The sequence below is a fragment of the Calonectris borealis genome, chromosome 17 (assembly GCF_964195595.1).
Source record: "Calonectris borealis chromosome 17, bCalBor7.hap1.2, whole genome shotgun sequence".
In the NCBI taxonomy this organism is placed as follows: domain Eukaryota; kingdom Metazoa; phylum Chordata; class Aves; order Procellariiformes; family Procellariidae; genus Calonectris; species Calonectris borealis.
This window is the reverse complement of record NC_134328.1, coordinates 8,116,833-8,139,333: the sequence shown is the minus strand read 5'-3', so window position 1 is coordinate 8,139,333 and position 22,501 is coordinate 8,116,833. Positions and strand designations below refer to the sequence as shown.

General features: G+C 51.6%; 2 protein-coding genes across 2 annotated transcripts in view; one reads left to right on the top strand and one right to left on the bottom strand.

Annotated features, from left to right (window-relative positions):
* The window catches only part of RIMS4 (regulating synaptic membrane exocytosis 4), a 60,370-nt gene extending 47,981 nt beyond the window's left edge, over nucleotides 1–12,389 (top strand). The window contains exons 3-6 of the mRNA XM_075166446.1: nucleotides 917–1,029; nucleotides 1,683–1,784; nucleotides 2,041–2,180; nucleotides 4,061–12,389. Coding sequence (XP_075022547.1) covers nucleotides 917–1,029; nucleotides 1,683–1,784; nucleotides 2,041–2,180; nucleotides 4,061–4,279 — 574 coding nt within the window. The 3' untranslated portion in view covers nucleotides 4,280–12,389. The remainder of the gene's footprint in view (nucleotides 1–916; nucleotides 1,030–1,682; nucleotides 1,785–2,040; nucleotides 2,181–4,060) is intronic.
* A 2,771-nt stretch (nucleotides 12,390–15,160) lies between these two features.
* KCNK15 (potassium two pore domain channel subfamily K member 15) lies at nucleotides 15,161–21,073 on the bottom strand. The gene is made up of 2 exons (XM_075166088.1): nucleotides 20,782–21,073; nucleotides 15,161–17,452 (listed from the first exon to the last, which is right to left on the bottom strand). Exons 1-2 carry the CDS (start codon nucleotides 21,062–21,064, stop codon nucleotides 16,539–16,541), a joined length of 1,197 nt encoding a protein of 398 aa, XP_075022189.1. The 5' UTR covers nucleotides 21,065–21,073; the 3' UTR covers nucleotides 15,161–16,538.
* Between the last annotated feature and the right edge of the window lie 1,428 nt (nucleotides 21,074–22,501).

Sequence of the window (22,501 nt, the reverse complement as noted above, 5' to 3'; positions counted from 1 at the left end):
ACCTTGATTTGTATCAGTGTACCACAGAGTTTGACCCTTTTGCGTTGCCTCATCCATGTCCAGTGCAGTGACCAGCAGCTGTAGCCATGCCATAGACCAGCCTCAGGTGCCTGGTGAATAGATTTGGGGGCTGTGTCCCCCTGACAGCTTTTGTCTTGCAGCAGTGACTGCGGCAGAGGCGTTGCTGGTGCTTGAGGGTGTTGACCCTTTAGCCTTGCACCAGTTCCTCTCCATGATCACTTCAGGCCGGGTCGTGAAAGCAGGTATGAAAACCACACGGTGGATGCGATGGGTGCTTCTGGTGTTGAGCAGTAGGAAACGGGGTCCTCTGGTCAAGAAGGAGATCCATTGCTCTGTGCGTGTGTGAGAAATAAATAGGGAATTGAGTCCCAAGGGACTCAATTGATGCCAGGACCCCTCGTCTCACTTCTAACTGCTGCTCTAGATGCATTATTTCCTCCCCAGAAATGAGGATTGGGAAGGGACAGCTAACAAGAGAGATCCTGTAAGATATGCCAGGAGCTTCTTAGATTATAATGCTACCTAGAGGAATTGACAGGCTGCATATGAACCTGAGATGGCAGAGATTTTCCCTTACAGACAATTAGTTATAGATAAACAAGTATTAACCAACTGATGACTGCAACCATTACAGGATTGGGGTTTTTTTGTGTGAGGAAAGGGATTTTAAATGGATTCCATGTAACTAAACTGCCTGGAAATCAGCGAGTTTTGCAAGGGAAAAAGGCTTAGAATTGTAGAATATTTTGGGTTGGAAGGGATCTTTAAAGGTCAGCTAGTCCAACCCCCCTACCTTCTGTCATTAATTTCAAAGATATATTAAATCTGGTTCTTTAGTTACTGGGTTGCTTTAAAATGCAAATTAACCACTTGCCAACATCAATTTCTTTTGCAGCTTGAATTTCAGTGGAGTCCATCTGGCATCTGCTGGGCAGTTTAGTGACTTCCTGGGCAGCATGGGCCCTGCACAATTTGTTGGGCGTCAGACCTTGGCCACCACCTCAATGGGTAAGGAACACAAAGATGTTAGGTGGCTTTAATTTAATCTTGAACAGACCGCTCCTACAAGCCACCTAATAATGTGTCCAGCATCTGCTGATCTACCACTCCCCTGCTCCGTTTCTCTGTTAAATGAAGTAAGTTTGGCTGGAAGGTTTTGCTGATGGCTGCGAATGCGGTATTACTAGGAAAGCACCAGCTTTTTGCTTTCCTCCGTCAGATCTGAAAGCCATAGACTAAGTAAAACACAGTTAAAATCCTGAAAATGCATCCTGTGTATCTTCATGGTTTTTTGTCTCTCTAAGGCCCTGTAAAGATTTTCTTATGGTCCACCATAATTGCATTTTCCAAAGCAGCCTGCAATTCTAGGTGCTTCAGTTTGGGAGCGATGAGAGGCTAGTTGCCACTGAAGAGCACGAGACTGAGTCACCAAAGCCATGGTAGAGGGCTGACATTAGAGGTTGCTTTCGAAAATGTGGGCTTGAATCACTGCAGAGCTGCCCCAGAGTAACGCAGGAGGAGATCAGGCACTTGGGGCCTACAGTTTGTTACAGCTTGTAGCAGGCGTGACATGAAGATTCTTTTTTTTTTTTTTAATATTTTAGTAGCCCACAGATGTATTGTTTTGAAAGTCTTCTGTCTATTTTGACATTTTGGTTTAGGGGATGTGGAAATTGGCTTGCAAGAGCGAAACGGGCAGCTAGAAGTGGATATCATTCAGGCTCGAGGACTGACACCAAAACCCGGCTCCAAAACACTGCCAGGTAGTATGCTTTGACCTCCTGAAGTAATTCACTGAGCCCCAGCCTCCTGCGATGCTTGTGAATAGGAAAAATTTTAATTCTGCTTGGCTTCTGCAGGAATAAGCAGACTGTATGTGGTATTGAAAATAAGGCTGGTTGAGCAAATCTTTTCACTGCTGTAGATGCCTTCTTTAGAAATACCTGAGAGATGGCACTCTGTCTTTTCTAAAGTAAGCATGAAGATTTTTTCCTATTTGACCATATTTATTTTTTCCAGCTGCTTACATCAAAGCTTACCTGCTAGAGAATGGCGTGTGCATTGCAAAAAAGAAGACAAAAGTGGCTCGCAAATCATTAGACCCTTTGTACAATCAGGTGTTACTGTTTGCTGAAAGCCCCCAGGGCAAAGTATTACAGGTAAGACAAGCAAGTCTCAGGTCTGCCTATCTCTCTTTTCCACCTCTGCTGGAAGGTAGTCTGGCAAGGGACCTAGATAATTAACATGGGCGAGAAAAAGCCAGTGTTTTCATTGAACCAAATGCACTCAATCTGAACGTAACAAATGGAAAGGAAAACCTTTTTTTCATACTCAAACTGATTATTATTTGACACCTGCCAGGTAACATGTGTGCCTACCAGGAAAAGGTGGATTTTTATTTTTTTAATTCTTTTTTTCCCGCCCAGTTAGGAGATAGGTAGTACCTATAGATGCTAAACACTCTTGCAGCGTAGGTTTATATGTATTCAGAGCACTCTGCTTTGGCCATCACCCAATCACATATCCTACCTTTTCCTACCTCTTTTCTTTTACTGCCATACATTTTCTGCCATACTCATATTTTCAATTCTGCACCAATGTTTCCAGAGCAGAGAGTGATTTGCATTGTTAATTCATACCTAAATCATTGCCATCCAATAAAGCCTGGCTAAAATCCACTGGTAATACTGACGTAATTAATCCGTGAGTGTCTATTGCTTACCTCCACTGGCGTACGAATTGCCAGCTAACCCTTGGATCCTTCTCATTAGTGAACTCTTCCTCATTTACCTTGATTAGAAGCATTTTCCCCTGTTGGAACATGACTGCACATTTTTGACTGAAAACGGGTGGGACCTGGCTTGGTCTGCTCTTGCCTTGCATTGGTTTCCTTACCTGCTGCCTTGCTGCTAGGAAAAACACTTATTCCAAGAGAGTAAGATGAGGAGCTTGGCTCTCTGCCAGTGGCCTTGCCACCAAACCAACTTTCTGCAGTGGCTTGCTCCATCTCATGCTGACCTAGAGTATTAATTTTTGTCTTTTAATTGACATTCGTTGTCTCTCCTACCTAATTTTACAGAAAATTGTAATGTTCTGCTTATTCGGAGCCTAGGGAAAGAAGCTGTCAGGATTAGCCAGAGATCACTAGTCACATCATAACTCATCGTACTCATCCTCTCCTCTTCAGAACATGGACTCGCTCTGGAGTCAGTCATCACCTTTGTCTTGAGCCGCATAGGGCCTCTTGGTCATGTGCAGACCTCCAGCATGCCTAAGCCCATGACCCTCACTACATCTGTTGTTCCACCCCCTGGTCTCCATCGTGTTGTAAGTGTGATTCAGCTTTCCCTGCTCGTCTGCCAGCTCACTTTCATTAGACCTCCCTCTGCGTCTGCAAGCCTTTCTCGGCAGCCTGTTCTGCTTCCCCTGCATGCCACTCCATGTGCGCCCTTACGTCACCGGTCCCGCTTGCCAGCACTCGGCTCCTGCCCTTTCTCCAGGTGAGTAGCCGTGCCTCGTCACCATCTGCCCTGTGTCACGAGCTCCGAGTGCGGAAGTTAAGACATGCTCTTTTCCTCAGACTGTTGGCTCTTGACCCAAGCTATCGCCCACCTTTTTTTTGTCCATGTATTTTTCCAGATCAGGAGCCCTTCTTGCCCTTTTCCCAGAGGCCACCTTTTGTTGTGTCCAAGGCCCGTTGCTGTGCCAGGGCCAGGTTTTACGTGCAGGTGTTGGAGCTGCAGCTCCAGGGATGGTGTCTCATCCACACGCGCATTCACCTCTTTTCCATGGGGGGAGGAGGGGGGGAAAGTCTGATAACATTAGGATTTGTAAAACTGTGCTTGAAAAAAAAATGCCAAATCATCAGCCAGAGCTTCGTGTCACCTGTTGGTAGTGGTGTAAACCCTTCTGCTCTTCTCAGACTGTGGTAAAGTCCCGGGAAGTTGGATGAGTAGAAGGAAGGATTGATCAGACTTGTGCTTCCCAAGCAAGTGTGCAAGTTGGAGGATTAACTGTGCTCCCCCCTTTTGTTCCTAAGGTGATAGTCTGGGGAAACTATGGACGCATGGAGCGCAAGCACTTCATGGGAGTCGCCAGGGTCCTTCTGGAAGAACTGGATTTGTCAACTTTAGCAATTGGCTGGTACAAGCTCTTCCCAACCTCCTCGATGGTAGATCCCACTACAGGCCCGCTCCTGCGTCAGTCCTCACAGCTTTCCCTGGAGAGCACAGTGGGACCCTGCTGTGACAGGTCTTAGTGAGTAAGGAAGGGGGAACTGCTTTTGTTTTTTAAACATGCTGTCAAGGTTTTGTTTGCTGGAACTCTGACCTCAAGCGCAATGCATGTTCAATCAGTTCTTGTGGAGCTGGAAGAGGAGGATAAACCAGTGACCTTAGACAGAAGACGAGGGGGAGGGCGCTGTGCCCTCTCCCTCCGAGGAGGAGGTGCCGTGGGGCATGAGTCCTAGTTGTCAAATTAGACGTACACCTCTTGTTTCACTTCTCTCGCTGTCATTCTTGGACCCTTGTTTCAGATCAGTATTAACCCTGGAAAGTTGCAGCATTTGAAAGCATTTGGGGGGAGTAAGGAAGGTATTTTTCTTAACTGTGCGTCTTAGAAATTTCTAATACGGATTCATGAGAAAGTACTTGAAAAATTCAGAGGCTGATATCTGACCTAAAAAGAGCAGGAGCAGAAAGTTTCAGAGGAAGCATTAGGTTTTTTGTAAGGTCTTTCTTCTTGAAAGGAAGAAAAAGAAAGAAACCTGCAACTCTCTTTAGAATCGGTTCCACATCACTGAGTCACGTTAACTGTAACACTGTGGTCGCTGTGTTTTCAAACTGTGCCAAATTACCAGCAAGTGTCTTTACTGCATTCCTTGTCTAACACTGCTGATGAAGCGTACTTGGTGGGAGAATAAGTAGCGCCTACTTAGACCAGACAGTTTGAACAGAGTTCGAGTTTAGCAGGCTAATTAACTGCAATTTTGCTCAGAAAAAAACTACCAGAGTGGGAGCTGAACATCAGACTTGCAGCTTGAGATATGTTTTGAATTGTCAGATACAACGTTCTGCAATTTACTGACTCCCTTACTTGTTGCTGTGCGTCCTTCAGTCACGATGTCTTCTATCTCCTGCTTTTCTTCCATCTCCTTTGTACTGGTACGTATCTGCTGGAGATGCTGCCCTTCCTGTTGTGCTATGGACTGACCTGAAACAGGACTGTTTTATTCTGCCACGGGAGAGGAGATTGAGGTTTCTGGGGTGCAGAAGAAAGAAACCTCAGTTTGTCATCTGACAAGAAGGTGCTGGGGAGCACGTAACCTTCCTTGTGGAGAGAAAGGTGCTTTAGGCAGTCTCAGTAGTACGCAGACATTGTCAAGCGTCCTGAAAGAGGAGATGCAATCCCTAAAGTATGGAGAGGTGGTGGGTGAGGAATATGAAGACGCGGTGGTCACAGCATGTACATTTTGTTAAAGTGCATCGCTAACTGTAAATGAGTCTTGTAGATTAAGCCAGTAAAGCACGTTCTCTGAGCCGCTGAGCTGCAGCAGCTGTGGTCAGCAGAGTCACGTGCTGGAGTAAGTGCGCTAGATACTTCAGACAATTAAAACCTTATTATCCAAAATCACAGAGAATCTCCAAAGATTTTCTGTTGGTAGACCTGTTTTGGCTAGGTTTTGTTTTAGTTCCTAATGAGGATTTGATGACTGCTGTCTCAGAATAAGCTTTTGGAGATGTTTTAGTTTGTGATTTAAAAGTGAAGGTCCCATGTCACGTGTAGGAATGAGCAGATTCTTGACCTGTCGTAGAGGCATACTGAACATTTATTTCTGCATGTGGACCTCAGCTTTGTTAGAATAAAAGCATGAGTGTTGAGTGGATGGTAAAAGCAGTTGTTTTTGGTCCTAGCTTGTCTATGGCATTTTAAATTATTTTGAGATAAATTACAGGATAGATGCAAAAATAATAGGCCTTACAATAATCTCTGTAAACATCATATAATATAAAGGAGAGGGAAGGAGGATAAGGGACATAGAATGAATAGTTTTTTGAGTCTTCAGTGGCAAAAGCCTCAACATTTCAGATAAATCTCTTAATTTCCTTGATCAAATACGTCTCTGGCCTCTCACTAATTATTTTTTCTAATCGTATTAGACAATTTCTATATATTAGCTGAAGAAAGTTTGTTGCATGCTGGTCAAACTATGTTGTGGCTCTGACTTTTACTTTTATTTTTTAAAAAAAGCACATTTACTGTAATTCCAAGTCAGCATCTTTTCCTCTTGGTATGTAGTGAGTACTAGGCAATATTGTACAATATGTGTATGAACTAGAATAGGTTAGGTAGATTTAGTGGTTTGTAGCACTGAATCTTTTAATAACTATGTCTTTAAAAGGACTGTGGGGAGCTCCAGGTACATGCCAGACCTGGCAGCTGAGTAACAGGGCTTCTGTCTTAAGTTATGCCGAAAACTTTATATTGGTACTTAGGTTGGACATTATCTACCAGTAATAGCTAGTTAATCATGGTTTTCCTGTGTCCAATAAGATGAATGCAACATTTCTGCAGTCTTTAATGGGGAGTAGGAGACTATATATGCCAAAAATATTCCCCCAGAAAACTTTGTTTAATGACTGTCTGTTGAAAAGCTCAGTTCCTGTATGCCTGGCAAATGCGACGTGTCTCTATATCCTACCCCTCCAAAAGCTCTGCAAGCTCAATGATGATCAGTTTAGTTACAATAGGACTGCTTAACACTGAGGACTATCTTCCGTATGTTTTTAATCATGCTAAAAGGTCACTGTCAGGGTAAAAAAAAAAAAAAAAGTTACACTTCTACTTGTGTTATTTATGTTAACGTCTCAGATTCTGAAATTTGGAGGCAGTTTTAACAGTCTGCTCTGTCCTGTTTTCTTCTGCATTTTTTACATGGTTGATTGTAGTCCAGTGGTTCTTGCTTTTGTTTCTACTCACTTCCAAGTCCTGTTTCTCCCCAGTAAGCGAACGTTGCAACCCCTGGCTGCCACTCACAGCAAAGTCACATGAACTGGCAAGCGCAGATGATCGTCCTTCGTGAAGCAGACTCACAGGAGCCCTTCCGAGAGCGCCCACGGGATGCAGAGTGAGGCCGGGAGAGTTGCACGGTACCCCGCAGTCTAAATTCGTGCTTCACTCATACCCGTGATTCCTGCGCTGACCGTGGTGTATTATAGTTAAAAAAGAAGTCTTCTAGTTATCTATCAATTTAAAGACTCCCAGTATAGCATCCAAGGCAAGTCTCAGGCTTGGAATAGCTTATTTTTATAAAGCCTAACCTTTTTTTTTCTCCGCAAAATTTGACTTGCCAGTTTCTGTCTAAGGTGATGTGATATGACAGTTGGGATTACCAGTGTGGTCGTGTAAAAATTAGCAGTTTGCTAGAGTGATGAGCAGCTGAAAACTAAACTTTGGTTCCCTTTGCAAGTCCTGACTGAGCTTTTTCCTGTGTCTGAGTCTAGCTGTTAGTTATAGTCAGGGAGGGGGAGAGAGAGGAAGAGCAAGAGACTTAAAAACAAAAAAGGCAGCATAGTATTTTTGGTCTGTGAGCAATGATGAGGGATGAGATTGAGGAGAGATAAATACCTGCCCAGCTCAGGGTTGATTCCCTGTTCCTTGTGCATAAAATACTACATTTTAATAGTAATGGGAGGATTGCTTGCTAAAAAAAAAATGGAGAGCCGGTCCCTAAATGTTATCTGCATCACTATTACCGTGGAAAACAAAGAAATCCTGATGCTGAGAGCACCCCTGAGAGCAGAATGATCTCTCCCCAGTGGGAATCCCCTGCACACAGGGAGAGCAGAGCACTGAAACCATGCCTCACACGCGGCTTTGTGGTCTGAGCAAAAAGCAGCCGTGACCGTGGTTACTCCTGGTTTGTTCAGGCAAAAAATGTGATTTTTTCCCAGTCTCCCGCTGTTGCTTTCCCTTAGCCCCAACACAGCTGGGATGCCACAGGGCCAACACAAGGTCCTCACTCTGCAGTTCAGTCCGTGGGTCCTCATCCTGCAGCCGAAGCCACGTGGGCAGGCTGGAGCATCCCTTTTGCACTGTGCGCGGGCGTTCGTGTCCACGGGCAGAGTAAGGGCCAGATGACTTTATTGTTTAGCCAAGTACATCCCCACTTCTTGGCCATGGATTGTTTCAAAGAACATTGCAGAATTATTTGCTTTGAATGAAAATATATATTTATTGTTTCTAGCTACCGGATCCTTTATCAATGTACTGTTCTAAATTTGCAGGTCTTCTGGAATATGAATATCACAAGTTCCTGTAAAGGAGCTATTTTTAAGATGTTGAGGTAGTTAACAGAATCTCAACCTAAGCATGTTTAGTAATGTTTAGACAGCAAGACAACTTTTTTATGAAACTCATTTTAAGTTAGTTTATTACATGCTGTTGGTAATATTTTAAAACAGGAAAAATATTTTTCTTTAAAGACAAAATGATGTATGTTTTTTAACAGATAACATAATTCAGTGTTTTCAAAAATGTTTAATGTTCTTGGTATGAAGTTTACTCATTCTTCTGATTTCTATGTTCCTTGTTATATTTTATCAACTTTTTTCCAAAAGAAAAGAGGCATATGTAAATAAACACCAGAAAAGAGTCCTATAAGAAATTCTGTTCAAACTGGCCATAAAATTATTAGTAAATATTCGTTATCGTTCATTAACTCTCAGCTACTATTCAAGCCTTTGTTGAAAGAATTGATGTTGTATTTTCCAGATGAAAACTACTTAGCTAGTTTTGTCATAATCCTGTACTCTGTATAAAAATCTTTTTATAAAGAAAGTCTAATAGGCTAACAAGCAATAATATATTCCATTTGGTGTGCACAGATTGTGACTTGCAGGCTGTAGTACATATTGTTGATACAGTTTATAATTGTCTTCTATCTCAATGACATCACTTTTGAAAAAGATCCATATTAACTTTGATTGTAAAAAACGAAGACTGGGCTGTTGCCTTGTGAGATATATTCATCCTATAGACTTCTCTGTGAGTATATGTGCCCATCAACATGAAATCTCTCTTAGGTGAAGAATGAAACAGCTGTAGGTGACTTCATACTACAGAGGTAGAAAATAGTTTCAATATAAACTTCATGACTGTTTCAATCTCCCTGTTTTTCTTAGGCTATCTGGTATTTGTAACTCAATGAGAATGGTTCCCACTGCCACTGTAGCCCTGATAAAGCAAAAAAGCCTTTGCACTCTGGGGCCACGTGAGTTCTGCCTGACAGCTGCCTATTTTCCTCGAGATACCAGGGGCAAGCTAAAGGGAGGTTTTTTTCAGAGCAGCAGATTGAGCTGCTCTTCTTTAAAGGCTTTGTGGGTTATTTTGTCCATTTCATAGATGGTATTTGTCCATTTCGTTAGAAAATTCCACCCAAGGCAGAGAGATTGCACCTTCACAGAGGATCACGGGGGACTAATGTGTAAAACGGGAACAGGCTGTTCTGTGCCATTCTTCAGAAGTTAGATAATGCTGGGCTCATCTAAAGATTTTTCCAAAGTGGCAAGATCAGGATATTGGATTTTAAGTCAGCTCTATCATTGATGCAGTGCATAAAATAAAACAGCTTCAAACCAGCATCCCAGTTCATTGCCTGTGGATTTCTCGCAGCATTTCCCTTAGGGAAAATCTTCATGTTGTTCTCCAGATTGCCAGTCTGCTGGCCATGCAGGCAGCAGGTCACTGGCCCAGTGATGCTGGGAGCCCCAATGAATGATGAAATAATTCACCTTTTTTTGTGAAATGCTTCAAGAAGAAAAAGAGCTGTGTAAATGCAAAATGCTGTCAGTAGAGAAGTTCAGGGCATACTGAGACCTAGAGCGAGCATCTAAAATGAAATTGCAGCTACCAAATTTGAGCCAAACATTTAGAAAAGAGGATGATCAGTGAAAGCCTTTTTATGTTTACCCCACTGCACACCTGCCAAGGCGCGTATGTTTGTGGACGTCCATACGTGTGTGTCTGTACGAATGTATGCAGGCACACAGCGCACAGTAACGCTTTGGAAAACGCCAGGTTCCCTTAGGGAGATGAAGTCCCTCTGAAGGGGCTGGCTGGTCGTGCGATAGTGTCTCATTCCCTTGTACGAGCCCTTTACCCACGCGAGACCCAGCAGCCAAGTCTGTGGGACATTCGTGAAACCCAGCATGGCAGAGACCCAAAGCTGCGCTCCTGCTGCGCCCTGCGTGTATCTGACGGTCTGCCGGGCTTTCCAGCGTGCCTCTTTGAACGTGGTAATTCCCCGGGGAGCAAGTGATTAGATATTCTCAAAATGTGGCTAACGGGTCTTAAACTCACACTGCCAGACTCCGCTCTGCTCAGTGGCCAACGTCCCAGTGACCCAGCAGCTGCACGTCCATCCCTAGCCCCAGCTGCTCGCCCACGACAGCAGCATCCCCCTCGCTCTGGGGAACCTCCAGCTCTTCTCGTGGTGTGGACACCCTTCTGCCCTCCCTTCGCTGTGGTAGCTGCTCTCATCCTGGTGGAGGAGAGGAACTGGAAAGAGTTTCTTGTAGCACTTGGTTCTTTGCACTTTAGCAGCTGAAACTGAGAAGGAGCCAGCACCAGCCCTTTACAGAGCACCAGCAAACAGAGGCTACGACCTAACGATTTTCCCTTCATGACTTTCCAGTAGCGAAAATGGCAACCAAAGCTATATTGTTGAAGCCCACTCTGCCGGGTCAGTAGACAGCCTTTGCATTTACACTGCACGCTGGGCACCTCGCGTGGGCTTGAGACCCCCCTGCGTGGGAAGGAAAGGGCTTTGTCTTGCAGAGAGGCCGTGTGGGCACACGCAGCGCGTGGGCAGCAGTGAGCTCCGCTCGCTGAGCAGCGATGGGGCCAGAAGCAACCCAAGGGAAGAATCAAGGCACACCTTCTGCTGAAGCCATGCCCACAAGCTTTCCAGGAGCTAGGTTTTTGTAGTTGCTTGGGCACCACAGATTGGGATAGCTGCCCGCCGGGGCTCCAAATCCCACTGAACACCAGCCTGGAGCTTTAAATCCTGCAGCAGTTTTTTCTTTGGGGCTGTTGCTCCTTACCCAGTGCTGCTCACTGGTCTCTGCTTTGGTGATTCCATCTCCTCGACCTGGAGCTGATTTTGGCTTTGTTTGGAGCAAGGAAGAGCGAGGTTTGGAGAGTGAATCTAAGGCACATTCCCCCAGCCTCACCACGCTGGGCTTGCCTTCCTCCTGCGAGCTGCAGGCTGCTCCCTGCGCCAGGTAGAAAGGGCATCCTGGAGATGCAGTGCCTCACCCGAGACCCCCTCACGCAGCACTGCCATGGCCTGCCACCCACCTGGGATGCCAGCGTCCTGCCCACGTTTTGTGGCAGTCCTGAATTCAGACCACAGGGGGTCCTTCCTTTCCCATCCTTGGTAGGAGCTAGGGGTCTTCTGCAGGAGCTCTGCAGCCCACGCAGGCGTGACGTGCCATAAAGATGGCCAGGAGAAGGCAGGGACAGGGAGGGGAGCTGCCTCTGTGCTGGCCAGGGAGAAGGGGAGCTCCCAGCGAGCTTTCCTCCAGGTTCCCTTTGCTTTCCCCTGCTCCCGCTGCTCCCTACATGGGTTCTCCCTTCCCTCTCGAAACGAGGCCTTATTCCAACCCGAGGGGACTGAGGCTGCCCGCAGCATCTCTTTGCACTGAAGCATCCATCCCTCGCTGCCCGTGGGGAGCCCCGGGGCGGTGCTGCAGAGCTGGCCTCTGCTCGGGGATGGAGCCACTACCCCCGGCACATCCATGCTCTCGCCTCCCCAGCACCAGCCTGCCGGCGCTCTGCCTTGTACCCCCACTGCCCAGGGACCTGGCCACGGTAAGGAAATCTGCTTTCACGGGGTTAAACCTTTTTACTTCATTAATTGCTCCACGAAAACCAATAGCTTCGCAGGGGCACTACACGGTTGCTACCTCTCCTCTTGCCTTTCCGTAGGAGTGGGGGCAGCTGATCTGCTCTTTTTGGCCTCTGTAACCCTCTCCAAAACTTTTTGGAGCTTTTTAACATCATCCGGTGAGATGTAATCTCCGTGGAGCCAGAGGGAACACAGGCAATGGAGCCGGGCAGCCTGCTTGCCGCCGTGGCGTGTTGCTTGCGAGGTGCGTGGGCTGCCTTGGGTGGAAGGTGGGACGCCGTCCCGGCAGCGCTGGTGTGCCGCCGGCCGCTCGTCTGTAGTCGGGAGAGGATTCTGCTGTACTTTTTTCCTGTCTGTGGGTTTTATTCAGACAATATGTAATGATTGAGTGATTTACAATTCAGTGTTAAGCTAATGAAAACGTTGATAATGGTGATAATAAAACCTTTTTTTTTTCCTACGGTGTGTGGGAGGTTTTTTGTGGGGTGCCTCTGCCCTCTCTGTTGCCACCTCCATTATCTTCAACCTAAGATTTCAGCTGGCCCATCCCTTCTCCTTGTGCCTAGAGGGAATGAGAGCAGCTCAGGCTGGTGTGTCCCAGCGCTGTCCCAGGCTCCTTCCCAGTGCTCTCTGTGGAAGGGCCCTCTCTGAATCAAGCCCAGCTTCAAACCTGCATTTCTCTGTGCCATTTCCTGATGTAATTTGGCCGTGGGCATCCCCAGGCACAGAGCTAAGCTTGCTCCCGGCTTGTACTCTGCTCACTACCCCAAACAGAAGCCTTCTGCTCCTGCTGTTTTCTTCCCAAGACCCTTCATGGTCAACACTGGCCTTTCAAGGTTGATTTTGAAACCCTGGAGGTGAAGATGCTGCTGGCAGAAAAACCTACCCCTGGCCCAGGGGGAACCTGGGGACCCTCAGGGACGGAGAGCCATGGGTGTTACTGGATGTGCAGCTGCTGCCTGCTCCTGGACGGCCTCGAGCTGCGAGCCCTCGGGTGGGGAGTGTCTGGGGGCTCTGGTGTGACCCCTGCTAGGGGGGTCTGCGGAAGGAGGCGGCGAGAACAGGCAGTGTTCCCCAGGGAGCTGCCGCAAGCTCTTTTCCCATGGGAATTACGAGGGATCGCAAAGTCTCCGCTCACTGAGAGTTTCTTAACGTTTTCTCATGCCTCCAAATCCCTCTGCAGGTCATCAGGGCAGGACCGAGGGGCAGGACAGCTCCCCCCCCAGACACCCACCAGCCCCAGCGACAGCCCCTGGGGGAGCAGTGGTGGAGGGAGGAGGAGGAGGAGGATTTCTCCACCAGTGCAAGTGTCTGGGAGGTCAGGACAGCCCAGCCCAGCATGGCACCTGGGGGCGAACAGCATCTCCCACCCTCAGACCATCACCAGCTTCCAAAAGCAGGATGGGGCTCAGGCAGTCACTAAGCAACTGAGCTCCCAGCAGCGCTGCCTAGCAGCTCGGGCCGCACAAAAGCAGCAATAAACGCGCGCAGGTGCCCTGCTTTCTGCGCCGTCAGCTCATTACCAGCTCCATCCTCCGCCTGAGACAGGCTCCGCGGAGCAGACATCACGCCGCCAGCCCCGGTGCCTCTGCTGGGCTTTGCACCGTTGCATAGCGGGCTCTGCGGCACCAGCACGGAGCCACCGAGCACTGGCAGCACCACACTGAACCCAGAGGGAGAGTGCAAGGCTGGCTCAGCCTCCGGATTGTGGTTGTTCTCCCGCTTCCAGCTCCGGAAGAGGTGGGTTTCACTGGGGCGATGCCATGCGGGCTCTTACTTGTGCAGGAATTGAAGAGCCGCTTCTTTCCATGAGAGTGGAAGGAGGGTGAGAGGTGCCGGCTCTGTCGTGGCCACTCAGAGGGTGTCCCAGGTTCAACACGGAAAGGGCGAGAGATCTCTGTCTGCTGCACAGCTCTGATGGCAAGGGCACCACAGCACACCCAAGCCTCGGGCTGACCCAAGCCTTGGTGAGGGTGGGGGGAGGTGGGACACAGCAACAAAGGGGCTGAGCTGGTGGGATCAGCATGAAATGATGCCACTGAGGAGCTGAGAAGCCGGTGAAAGCCTCATTTTTAAGCCTGTTTTATACGCTCACAGCTTGCTTTCTCTCCCCCTCCTCCCCCTTTCTGTTTAGACCAAGCTGGTCCAGATTTGGGGCCACTGGTGCAAAGCAATGGAGCTGCTGGGGGGAACTGCAGCCAGGGCATTTTGGTGGTGGGAGGCTCTCCACCCCGCTGCCCTCCTGCCTGCGAGATGCCACACACCCCGAAGGGCCCTGGGGAGCACCCAGGTGAAGGTCTCGCAAACCAGCCCCTCGTGCCAGCCCAGCAGCACCTGCACCATCCTCCCTGCCTGCGTGCCCCAGGCTGCGCAGCCCAGGGCTGTGCTCCTGGCTCCGTCACTGTCCCTTCCCTGCCCGCAACTGGGACAGGGACGGGCTGAGGCCAGGAAGGGCCAAACATCTTGCATGAGAGTCCTGCTGCCCGGGGGCAGGAAGGATGGATCTACTGTGGGCACGTCGCACCCCAAGAGTGGGTGTAAAGTCCTACCTCTGCCTCCGGTGGGGTAGAGAACCTGGCAGGGAGCAGGCAGCCGTGCCAGAGAACATCCCCCAAATAAAGGCACCAGGCGAGGAACCCCCCGCACCTACCCAGGCAGCGCAGCAGCCCCGCTGCAGACCTGCCCTGCCAGCGCTGCTCTGCTCTCCTGCCAGCCCGCCCCAGCGATCAGAGCTCCTGCCCATCCCTCTACTTGCCTGCTTGGGCATCACCTGTCTCGAAGCCCAAATCCCTGCTATTTCAGAGACTGGAACAAGAAAGCCCCAGTTGTAGCAAGCCTGCACCGATTTGGGGTGACATCAAAGCCCAAAGGTGCCTCCAGGGAAGCCAAAACACCAGGAGCTGTTGGAAATGTGAAGGTCACTGGCCAGGGAGGGCAGAGGAGCCCAGGGCATCCCCATGCAGGGGGCAACGACACCATTCCCAGGTGGGCAACGAGACCCAGCTGCTTCCCAGCTCTGGGACAGCCACTCCACCCCCCCTCCTCCCTCCAATGTCCGAACATCCCAGCAAACATCCACAGGGATAATATCCCTGGATGTCAACGCTGCCCACACCCCTGTGGCAGGGGAGCCAGCCCTGGCGCACCCCTGCAGCCGGGCAGGGCTGGGGTTTGGGGCTCGGACACATCCCTCTGCTCCCCCTCGTGACAAATAACCAACCACCACCAGCTGGATTCACCTTTTATTAAACTGCCCAGGACAAAAAGAGGAGAGAGCAAAGCCTGCCCTGAGGCCTTCCCAATGCTGACACTCTGCATGCCTTCCCCACCAGGAAAAGGGGATTTTCCTCCAGGAAAACCCCCTCAGAGGGTATTTTAGATAGAACTAAGAGTGAAAATGTCCCTTTATTAGGGAAAAAAAGTGAAACGGAGCTCCTACCGCTGTCAGAGCCCAGTCCTGCTTTCTTGCAGACGAGGCAGGATGGACACGGGCCACGGCGGGGGGCACCGGCTGGAAACAGCCTCCCAGGTGGGGCTGAGCGGGCACCGCATCCCGCCTGGGAACGCACACCGAGATGGGATCACCCCGCCTCGGATAATCCCAGCAGCAACGAGCGCAAACCCATGGGCTCGCGGGGACTGGGAGGAGGCGAGGAGCAGGCACGCTTGCTGGGCTGCCAGCTGGAGGAAAGGTGGTGAAGGAAAGGGTGATTTTAGCTAACGATCTCATCAGGGCCAAACCCTTTGCAGGGGGCTCGGTATGGTTCAGGGAGGGTCTCCCTGGGGCTCTGCCCTTAGCACAGGCTGGGCTCATCATGGGGAGGGCTATGGCTGGGCTGGAGGAGTTCTGCTTCCCCTGCGAATGGGACACAGCGTCCCACCAGCCAGCTCAGCCCGGAGGAGCTACCAGGTAGGTGTGCTGGTGGGTAAGTGGGTGAGCGTATGGACCTCCAGCTTCCAAAAGCATGGAGCCATCAGAAGCCCCTGGAGGGCTGGTCGTGGGAGATGCAGTGCCATGAAGCTGTCCCCAGGTGCTGAGCAGCAGGACTGCAGCCCGTCCCCTCCCGCCCACCTCTCCCTGCCCACCCACCAGCTGCAAACTTGCTGCGTGGCACCGACTTACCTGCACCCCGTGTCAGGGGACAACTTAAAGATCCCCAACCCTGCGGGCTCACTGACACGGGCGTTGCTTTTGATACGCTCTCAGCAAGTGCAATCCAGCCCACGGAGCGAGAGGCGTGTGCTGGCAGCGGCCATAGCCACGGGTGGGAGGGCAGCAACACCTCCCTTTGGGGAGCAGGGAGGTGGGAAAGCAAACCTACAGCTTGCTGGACTTCACATCGGGGGGTCTCTGTGTCAGACCCTAATGCTTGAACCTACTTGGGAGGAAAAAGCAAAGAAAAACCAACGATGTCATTCAGTGCCTGCAAAAAGGAGTGATTATTTCTTAACAGGGTTTAAAGGCTCCTGCCGGACCCTGCATGGGGCTGGCTGCCAGCTGAAGGAGAGGAACAGAAGAAATGAGAGCAGTAAGAAGGACCTGACATCTCTGTTCTTAATTTATCATCGTAGTAAGACTCGAGCACCGAGTACAGCTCGGCACGCGCTCCTAGATGGATTTCCTCCGCAGCCGGGGGTGTTGCCGGCAGTGAGGGCTGTTGGATGATAAAGTGCTCCCCGGGGAAGAGCCGGTCTGACCCCGCGTGCTCAGGGAGACCTCGTCGATTTTGTAGGAAATGGAGTTGTAGTACACGGGGTTGGTGTGGCAGCTCAGGGTCTCGTGGTGGGAGGGCACCGGGCTGGCGCACAGCTGAGGTCTGTAGCACAGGCACGTGCAGAAGGAGGGGACCGCGGCCGCCGAGTTGGCCGACTGGCGCCGCTGCCTCTCCGTGTCCTCCTGGATCAGCGGGATGAGGTTCATCTGGCTCGTCCTGTCCTCCACGGGGAGAAAAATAGCGTTGCTGCTCCGGCTGTCCTCTTTTGGCTTGAGGTGGATGTTGTTCCGGGCTCTCCTCAGCGAGGCGCGCTCTTCGGCGTCCCGCCGCTCGTCCTCCGAGTTCATCGTCAGGAACCGCAGCACCACCAGGTTGAGGAAGGCGCCGATGACGGTCAGGCCCACCAGGATGTACATGAAGCTAAAAGCCACGTACGGGGGCTTCTTTTGCAAAGCCTCGTTCTTCTGCAGAGCCACAAAGTCTCCAAAGCCGATAGTGGTCAAGGTTATGAAGCAGTAGTAATAGGCGTGAAAGAAAGTCCAGCCCTCAAAATAAGAGAAGGCTGCTGCACCGATGCACAGGGTCCCCATGCAGGACAGAAAGCCGACTAGGACCATGTTCTCCATGGAGACATTGGTTGTCCTCATGCCCAGACACTTCTTGATCTTCTTGAGCAGTAGCCGCACAACAGTGTTCATGCGCTCCCCCAGGCTCTGGAACATGACCAGCGTCAGGGGGATGCCCAGGATAGCGTAGAACATGCAGAAAACTTTGCCAGCGTCCGTGCCCGGGGCGGCGTGCCCATAGCCTGCGAACGAAGGAGGAAAGGCAGGCGTCAAACCCTCGCTGGGATTTCCCAGCAAGGCTGCCCTGGGCCAAGAGGAGCAGTAGGAGAATAGAGGGAAAATAGAAAATGAATCAGTAACAGATCTGCAGGCAATGCTAACGGGGCCATGGGATGCCACAGCCTTTGGGATGATGGCACACCGCAGTATCACGGGGGCAGAACCTCATTTGGCCTCCAAAGAGAGGAGGTACCCTCCTGATAGCCCCTGAGCTTGGATGAGGTCATGGAGGCCAAGAGAAGCCCTAGAGCTTGGATTGGGGTCTGCAAGCCTTCTGCAGCTCACGAGCAATTTAGAGGCAATGATGCCGTGCCGGCGCCGGGTCTGCAGGGTAACCTGAATCCCCACAGCGAGGGAGGACGGAGGCTCCGCAGGGTGCTGGGACCAACAGCACCAGGTCACCCTGCGGGAAGGTACGCACCCAGCCAGTCCTGTCCACAACTGCCCTTGCAGGGCCATTGTCACCTCCCCTGGCACCAGCTCCTGCCCCTCCTGTCCCCTGAGCCCTCCAGCGTCACATGCATCTTTGACTCTCGGCTATATGATCATTTGCTGCGTGGCCTGTTGGATAGGAGCTATAGGGCCCCTGCGCTATAGGGTCAGTCACTGCAGGAGCAGCTAAAGTCTGGGAGGACTGCTGCAGAGCAACTTCGGGTTTACTCCAGTGTCACTAAGACTCAGACCTAAGGCACTGCTGGGTCGTTGGGGAGGAGGGGTTGTGCGGTTTTAAATGCAGGGAAGTATTTATGCCACCGCAGCCCCGTCAGCCCTTGTCCCAGGGACAAGGAGCTCAAGGATTACAAAGTTCTCCTTGAGCGCCTTCTGAGATTTAATTTCCCCTCCTTGCTCCAAGTTTCAGAGCTGTGACTCAAGGACACACACAATTATACCGTGAGTTGTAATGAGGTATTCACCGCAATCTTCCGGACTTCAGTGATTCTGCGCCCACCTCACTTAATTATAGAAGCTTAACAGAAATCGGTGGCCTCTGACCTAAGCGGATGAGTAACTAACTCAGCGCAAGGGAGTCAGGCAGCGGGGGGAGTAACGGCATCCAAAGGCATCCAAGCCTTTCTTTTGAGTTTCTGTGAGAAACTACCAGGGCTGGAAACTCCCTTTCTGAAGGTGCCTGCAGAACAGCGCCGGCTCCTTCCGATACTGTCGCGTGGCCTTTTGCAAACAGCTATTTATATTTTCACTTCTTCCAGGTAACCATGTGACTTTTGCATGAAGATATGGGGGAAACCCCCTCCCCCTTTTTTTATTTCTCAGTCTTGTTCAAAGCTGTGACTTGGCTTCACCTCTGTCTCTGCTGCCAGTGGATTTCCAGGACTCTTAGGGAAGCTGTTAGCACGCGGTGATGGGAAGACCAGAGGATGATAACCACGTTGCCCCAGGCTCCTGAGCACACCTCCCGCTCCAGGAAACTCCTGCAATGGGACAGGGCTGGGAGGCTGAGGGCAGCGTTATCCTCGACCGTGCTGTGCTCCAAACTGCAAGCAGGCAGGAAGGGACCTGTTTCTGATTGCTCTGTCTGTTCATAAACCCATGCAATCAAAAATGATAAACTTAACGACTGCACGCCACATTTCACAGAATACAGAGCAGACATGAGACTGCAGTGGCAAAAAACCCCCGGTCAGATCCAAGCTTGATAACCGAGTGCAATTATCAGGTCCTAGGCTACAAGATAATACAATGACAGCAACGAGGAGGTAAATATAATGATCAAGAAGAGCAGTAAGTGGAAAAACAGTTGTTGTACCCTGAGAGACTGCTGAAAGAGCATTTGACTGATGCTTTCAAAATGACAAAGGGAATTAGGAAGAGTAAACACAGCTACATTAATGTTAAAACTGAGATTCAGAGCACAGCCCCATATAAAGAGATCTGATGTGCCAGCGTTTTAAAAATATGGCACCTGGGCTAAAATTATTTATCGCGTGGGGTGTGTGATAAGCGTAGCAATTGTTTGTCACAGTCAACAGGAAAATAATGTAAATGAAGCTATAACCTGTCATGAGATGATGGAGATTTTCACTGAAGCCATTCATCCTACCCTCCTGCTGGGGCCTGACACTAACCGTGCCCTGAACCCGTCGCTGTTTGCTGGCCACGTGCGTTGCCAGCTGAACAAACCCCACAGCACGTCTCGGGGGGGCACACGGAGCCCCCCGGGCAGGGCCTGCGGGGTACCTGCCCCTCCGTCACCTCTTGTCCCCTGGTAATGCAGCGCAGTTGATCCCACCAGCCCTTGTCCTCAGGGGTGATGCTTTCAGCTACCAGACCTATTTCACCCATCCCAAGCCCCTCGGCAAGGCTGAGCCCCATCCTACACATGAGGAGGTAGCTGCTGGCTGCGGAAGGGCAGGATTCGGCCTCCAAAACACTTCTGCTGATTAAAATCCCATCACGAGCAATGACATGAACACAGGATCCCACACCTGCCTACCCCCACGGGGTGCTCAGAGTGCATGGATTAATAAAAGTGGATTAATTAAACAATGCTAAACTCCCATGTGGCTAATTTCACCTAGAAGTAAGGCAATCCTCATTCAATTTAGTTTCATTCTCTTGCAAAATTGAAGAGGGCAAATCAAGGCTGGGCTCTAGTATGGTAAGTGTGTCTACATGGGGGTTTCATGTGCTTCAATCCCTCCCCTCCAAGCTAACCGACACCCACCTCTCTGCAGGCTCCCGTGCAGGCAGAGCGAGGTTCAGTGTCTGGTGCTGTCTTGGCTCCCCGAAGCAGGTCTCATACAGCCAAAGATCCAGAGTTTTGGGCTGGCAAAGAAGCCAACAGCTCTTGCCCAGCTCTTCAGCCTGGCTTGCTGGCTACAACACTGCACAGAGGACGGACGCAGCTCCCACCTCTGCCCTCCTATGCCCCTGCCAACTTCTGCAGCTGCCTGCCCCAAAGGTGCCTGCAGAACCTCTGCGTGCTGCTGCCTTCCTGGGACAATGTGCACGTCACATTTCATGGCCTCAGCCATAGCAGCACCTCTGGCATCCCCCCGAACCAGGTGGCCCCCAGCCTGTCTATGGATTACCTCTCCCATCACTGGGCACTGAGGTCCCACAGGGTCAGCTCAGGGGGCGGCCTGAAGAGATGTCCCAGCCTTGCAAGGGTGAGACCTGCCTCTCCTATGCAGGTAACCCCCACCCTGGGCTGTCCCGGGGCACCCAGTGGTGGTGGAAGAAGTGTGGGAGGTTGTGGAGGTGCAGAGGTGTGGGGATGGAGGGATGCGGGGATGGAGGGGCGCAGGCTGCACGCCGGGATGCCAGCACTCACCGATGGTGGTGATGACCGTGATGGCGAAGTAGAAGGAGCCGGCGAACTTCCACTGCCGCCCGGCGCGGTGCGGCTCGGCCTGCAGCACCAGCCGCTCCAGCTCCCGGTAGTCGTCGGCGGAGAAGCGGTACTTCCTCCGCAGCTCTCCGCGCTTCTGCTCCAGCAGCCGCTTGCGGCCGCTCTCCGCCTCCGACTCCAGCGCATCGAAGACGGCGGCGCCCACCAGCAGGTAGGAGAAGATGCAGAGGATGAGCGCGGCCGTGCGCAGGTTCTGCCGCTTCATGGCGAGGGGCGGCCGCGGCGCCTCAGCCCGGGCTCCGCATGGCCCCGCGCCCGCCGCCCCCCGCGGGCCCCGCCGCGCATCCCCCGCGCCCGCCCGGCCCGGCCCCGCGCCCGCCGCGCCGCCCCCTGCCCGCCCCGCCTGCGCGCCCGCGCACCGCCCCCTGCGCGCCCCGCGCACCGCCGGCTCCGCGCACACCGGCACCGCGCACCGCGTCCCGGGGCACCGCGCACCGCCTCCTGCACGCACCGGGCTCCGGCTCCCCGGGCGCCGGCTGCCGGCCCCTGCGCACGGGGCACTGGCTGCGCCGCGCACCGCCTCCTGTGGGCACCGCGCACCGGCTCTCAGGGCACCAGCTCCTGTGGGCACCGGGCACCAGCTGCCCCGGTACCAGCTGCTCCAGGCCCCGGCTCCTGCGGGCATGGGTACCGGTTCCCGTTCGCACCGAGACTGGCTCCTGCACGCCCCGAGCCCACCGTGTTGGCAGCACTGGGCTGGAGCTGGCAGCCCCAGGCTGCAGGTGAGCCCTAGCGAGGCCGCGCTTCATCCCATGCCGGTGACATTAATTACGGTTCCTTTCCCCAAAGTTGCACCTGGCTGCGCACTCCCAGGCTGGAGGAGTTTCTTGTGCCAGCGCCCTCACTGCCACCACCAAAGCAGGGACCCTTGGGTTGTGTGCATTGCCGCTGCTGCCGCATCCCTGCGGTGCCATCCCTGTGCGGGCAGCCCTCGCCTCCGCTGCTCCGTCCGGCTCTGGGCAGGGAGGTGCTGCTTCACACCCACAGCAGCAAGGAACGCACCGCAGTGCGCGTTACCTGTGTTACCTCTGCTTTTTCCAGCTGGTCACCAGAACGGATGGTCTGGCCTGCTGTGTCCAGTGCTGTTTTAAGAGAGCAGAAAGGAAGAAAATAATCAGATTCAGTGTTTCTGCTGATTTCTCTGACGTGTTCGTCCGATGCTGCAGGTGCAGGGGGACGCAGGGCCCACCAGCCCTGGGCTGGCGTGGGGAGCAGCGAGCAGAGCCTCCCCGTGCTGATGCACTGCGGGCAGCCCAGGTCAGCTCGGAGGTGCGGGGAAATTAGCTGTGGTAGGAGACAGAGCCCACAAAGTGAACACCGTGTTTCTCATTACTGGTTTCCTGAGCTTTTATGTAACCCTTATGTTTCAGTTTTAAAAATAGAAAGATACTTCTCTGAGTTGTATGTCGCAGGAGATAGTAGCTCCTTCAAGAATAAACTCTCCTTCTTTTGACTGGGAATAAAACAAACAAGAAAAACAAACCAGGCTTACATCCATCTCCACCCCATCTGTCTCACTTCTCTCTATGGAGACGCCGAGACGCTTTGGGCTTTAATTGCAGCAAAGGAGGTTTGAGTTGGACATAAGAAAACTTTCTAACCATGAAGGCAGTGAAACACCGGAACAGATTGCTTGGGGAGA